Here is a 4477-nt window from a genome sequence, read left to right as displayed (position 1 = left end):
GAAAAACATATAAAATAATAGGCCTAAGTAGGCCTATTATTTATATAGGCCTATATATATATTTATATTATAAAATAAGTATTATTATCAGTCTCGTAAGTTTGTCTTACAAGTGTGGGGGGGGTAAGTATAACCAGTGCATTAAATAGATAGATAAGTATAACCATAGATAAGTATAACCAGTGCATTAAATAGTCACACACAGACTCTCCCAAAATAACACAGGGACAGAACAGCAAATAACTATACAGGGTCATAACATAACTTATATGTCTCTATATGCATTTGAATAGTTACAATTTTTAAGATTTTAAAGAAACATTTATGACCATTTGCGATTTGTTATCACAAATGGTTTATATGTTTCTTTATTCATTCTAGGGTTGACATTGCACTGTCTGTTAATTTAAACTGAACATTTGCTATAAATCACCTTTGTGTACATAGTGCTATTTACTTATATTTATAAATATAATTACAGAAATATAAATATTTTATTCATTTTTATGTCTAAGTATATGTATATTCAGTTATAATATGTTCTGTGTAAAGTTATATATACTTTCGAAAATGATAGTCCTGTATAACTTAAAACAAACATTCAATAACATAAATAGATGTTACAATTAATACCTGTGCAATATGGATCATTAGCAGTTACTTAATATGACATTTATGCATTTCACGCGTTCCGTTTAAAGACATTTGGCCCCGTCCGCCTTCCATAGAGAAGCAAGTCCTGCGGCGAAAACGACACGATGACGCGGGAGCTGGAGGGAGGAGCTACGCTTACGTCAGTCTCAGTCGCCACTGCATCAGTGTTGCCAACTTAGCCATTTTGTTGCTAGATTTAGCAACTTAACATGATTCTACGGTTAACACACCGGAGTTGTGTAATATGTAAACGTTAGTCCGCGTTGAACCAGTGCCACCTCTACTGCGCAGCGTCATATTCACGAAGAGGACACGCGCCTCGAGGCTGTCCTTAATGCGACGCAGTTTGCGCAGAGCTCAGCGTAATGGCGTCTGTGCGAGACAAGCTCACAAGACTCTCAAAATGAAGCGACGGAGGGACTATATATGTTAGCAGAGGGCCTCTAGAAGGGTTTGTGGGCGCGGGATTGCAGTGAGGCTTGGTGGAGGACTTTGATCTGTTGAGCGCGATGATAAAACTGAAGTCCAACCAGACGCGCACGTATGACAGAGACGGCTATAAACAGCGCGCGGCCTGCCTGTGCTTCCGCAGCGAGCGCGAGGAGGAGGTGACGCCAGCAATCACTGCACCACACAAACGGACGCTAATGCTCCGAGGACTGTCTGCAGCTGCATGCGTGTATGTGAGGGATACGGCTGTTATAAGGCCGCGAAACGAGGTCTGCTCATGCAGTGACACAATTTTGCATCGTGATTACGCAATGACGTCACTGCGCAATGACATCGCGTCATTTAGCAACTTTTAGCAACAAATCAACCTTCCTTTAGCAACTTCCCCTGAAAATCAGTTGGCAACACTGCACTGCATACCAGCATGTGATCATACAGGTTAATATAGCGCAGGTACAACCAACTCGAGGAGGAGTACACATATTATACAATTACAGAACTCAAACATACTTCGATGGATTTTATTGGCAGATTTAAAGGTTGAAGCAATGCTGTGTAGCACCAATATATTTGATTTTAAGAATGGGATTTTGCGATAGAAATTTATTATTAAGATTATTCGATTTTTTTTATAATATTATAAAAATAAATGTTATATAAATATACTTTTTGAATATAAATATATAAAAAATCGGATGTCAGTGATTTCAAGCGTCCAAAGGGATTGACAGGCAGAGTGCGTTCACAGCACAGCCATTGTCTTTATCTTATGTGTAACGTTATTTGATTTCATCAGACACGGCTCGATTATAAATCAGGATTTCTGTGCTGATTAACATCTTGGAAGGGAGAGCTGGTTATGTAGTCTCAATGGGCCGCGTTTCATATTCATCCCAATTTATAACAAATATATAAATATATATATATGCTAGTTTTATTGAGAATCTGGCTGTATTAAAAATACAGCACGTAAGCCATGAACACAGGGAGGCGAACGACACGACGCAACGACGTCATGAATATGCTAATTAGCGTATGGCGTCATCTAGCACATTTAGCGACCTTTCAAGCGGGCTTTCGCTACTTTAAAAATGTGTTTCCATTGAAAGAAGTTTTCAACAGTGGAGGTTTCTGTGACATCTGTCAAGTTATAAAGACGTATATATTAATGCCACAATGACGGTTGCTTTAATAAATAATAATAATAATAATAACAAACACTTGTGGGCGCGGGATTGCAGTGAGGCTTGGTGGAGGACTTTGATCTGTTGAGCGCGATGATAAAACTGAAGTCCAACCAGACGCGCACGTATGACAGAGACGGCTATAAACAGCGCGCGGCCTGCCTGTGCTTCCGCAGCGAGCGCGAGGAGGAGGTGACGCCAGCAATCACTGCACCACACAAACGGACGCTAATGCTCCGAGGACTGTCTGCAGCTGCATGCGTGTATGTGAGGGATACGGCTGTTATAAGGCCGCGAAACGAGGTCTGCTCATATCTATAGTCATATCAGATAGTCACCTGTTTAGTAAAACTTACCGCGGTAACTAGAATTTACGCCAATATGCCACTGTTTTTGTCACTACTTTAAAAACATAAGTGATTTTGTAATCTCATTTAAATATTTACGGACTCTTAACCTGATTTTTGGGGGCATTTACACGTGTAAAGCCCATGATTTTACCTTGCAGTGTGCTGTAAATATCAAATGCACTGGCTCGTGGCTATCATCTGTACAGTGGCGTTGACTTTATTATCTAAATCTGTACCGTGCTACTGACACCTTTTTGATGTGATGGCTAATATCAGATCAGGCTACAGTAACAATCACACAAGTAGCTACAGTGTTGTTAAAATGTTATAGAATACATCTCTGCTGCCTTTAATCATGATTCTCCCTCATTATAAGGGTTAGTTACTCATTCTGTTAATGTTGACATCTCGTTACTAAGAAACTTAATTAGCTGCACAGCTGCACAGGTGGCTGGATGTTTTTCCCAGGCCATGTGGACCGGTTATGACCGGAGTATGTCCTCAAAGGTTATTGCTAACCGTAAGCAGTTACTATTCACAATCAGATACGAGTTTGTGAACACATTTGTAATAAGCAGATTGTGTTTTCCCCTTCCGTTTATGACGCTAAACCAAGAAATATTTGTCCAGCTCAAATTAAAAGTTGTATTTGTTTACATTTGACCGTTGAAATCCTTTGGCCTAGAGTTTTCTTTCATTCAGACTCATCAGAAGTAAAAGGATTACGAATGGTTTCATCTCGACCTTTGCACAGTAAGCCAGGATAGCAGGAAGTATTTTGACATCCAAAAAATGACACACTCCAGCTTACGAGTTTATTACGCTAGCTGCTAATAATCATCACTTATTATGATGAGTATTTGATGGATGTCCCGTCACTTTGATGTATGAACATGTTTGGTTGTAATAGAGCAGCAGGGGTGTCCGGACCTGTTCCTGGAGGCCCACAGTCCTGCGGAGACCTAATTAAACACACCTGGACCAGCTGAACTAAAGGCTGGAGCTGAACTCTGCAGGACGTCCCGGAGCAGGATGGGACACCCCTGTAGTTCGCCGTGTCTGTGATGTCCTCTGTTCTGACGGCAGTGCTGTGTCTGTGTCAGGTGCTGCTGGTGAGCAGCAGCAGTCATCCGGACCGATGGATCGTTCCTGGAGGAGGGATGGAGCCCGAGGAGGAGCCCAGTGCTGCTGCTGTCAGGGAGGTGTGCGAGGAGGTGCGCGTTCCTCACAAACAATGATTATGTGTTGGGTCTGCACATGCTATCTCTGTAAATTACACTCCTCGGAGAGTTTCCAGTGGAGGACTCCTGATGTGCTATCTGTTGCACTGGAGAATTCAGAATTGTGTAGAGTTTGAACAAACCTCAGACTGTACAATACGATGTAATTGGAGATGCACCAGATTTTCAGCCGCCAAAAATGATCAGGCAAAAATAGCATTTTCGTTTTTTTGGCTGAAAAAAGCCGCGCCGGTTTCACTCTCCCTCTAGTCGTCTCATGCTCACCGGAAAAGCAAAGTCCGCTCAAATAAGACGCCGTCAGGTCATTTGTGTGTAGTACACTTGTTGCTGTTTGCAGAAGCGCTACAGTGCTGTATACGGTGTAGTTCAGCTGTTCTGGGCAATCTGGTGAAATTACGCTATGCTCTGCTCACATGCTCTGATGATAATAGCTTTGTAGGACTAGACTTTACTTTGGATAATTAGTAAAAAAAAAAATTTGTTTCTGATTCTGTTGCATAGAACTGAATAAAAAAAATTGATATTTAATATTAATATAATATATTTTTAATATTGATATTTTATTGTGTTACTTTCAATAAAAGTGTGGTTATTTTAT

General features: G+C 40.8%; 1 protein-coding gene across 4 annotated transcripts in view; it reads left to right on the top strand.

The window, feature by feature from the left end:
- Positions 1 to 972: 972 nt before the first annotated feature.
- The window catches only part of LOC107738789 (diphosphoinositol polyphosphate phosphohydrolase 1-like), a 7214-nt gene continuing 3709 nt past the window's right edge, over positions 973 to 4477 (top strand). The window contains exons 1-3 of one of the 4 annotated variants that reach the window (XM_016550636.1): positions 973 to 1136; positions 2355 to 2480; positions 3742 to 3852. In XM_016550636.1, the coding sequence (XP_016406122.1) occupies positions 2382 to 2480; positions 3742 to 3852 (210 nt within the window). In that variant the 5' untranslated portion in view covers positions 973 to 1136; positions 2355 to 2381. Of the gene's footprint in view, positions 1374 to 2332; positions 2592 to 3741; positions 3853 to 4477 lie in introns of those variants that run through there. The other 3 variants (XM_016550633.1, XM_016550635.1, XM_016550634.1) reach the window with 3 other exon arrangements.

This window comes from Sinocyclocheilus rhinocerous, unplaced genomic scaffold, assembly GCF_001515625.1.
Source record: "Sinocyclocheilus rhinocerous isolate Xijiao unplaced genomic scaffold, SAMN03320098_v1.1 scaffold4723, whole genome shotgun sequence".
Classification (NCBI taxonomy): Eukaryota; Metazoa; Chordata; class Actinopteri; order Cypriniformes; family Cyprinidae; genus Sinocyclocheilus; species Sinocyclocheilus rhinocerous.
This window is presented reverse-complemented; position numbering and strand designations above follow the sequence as displayed.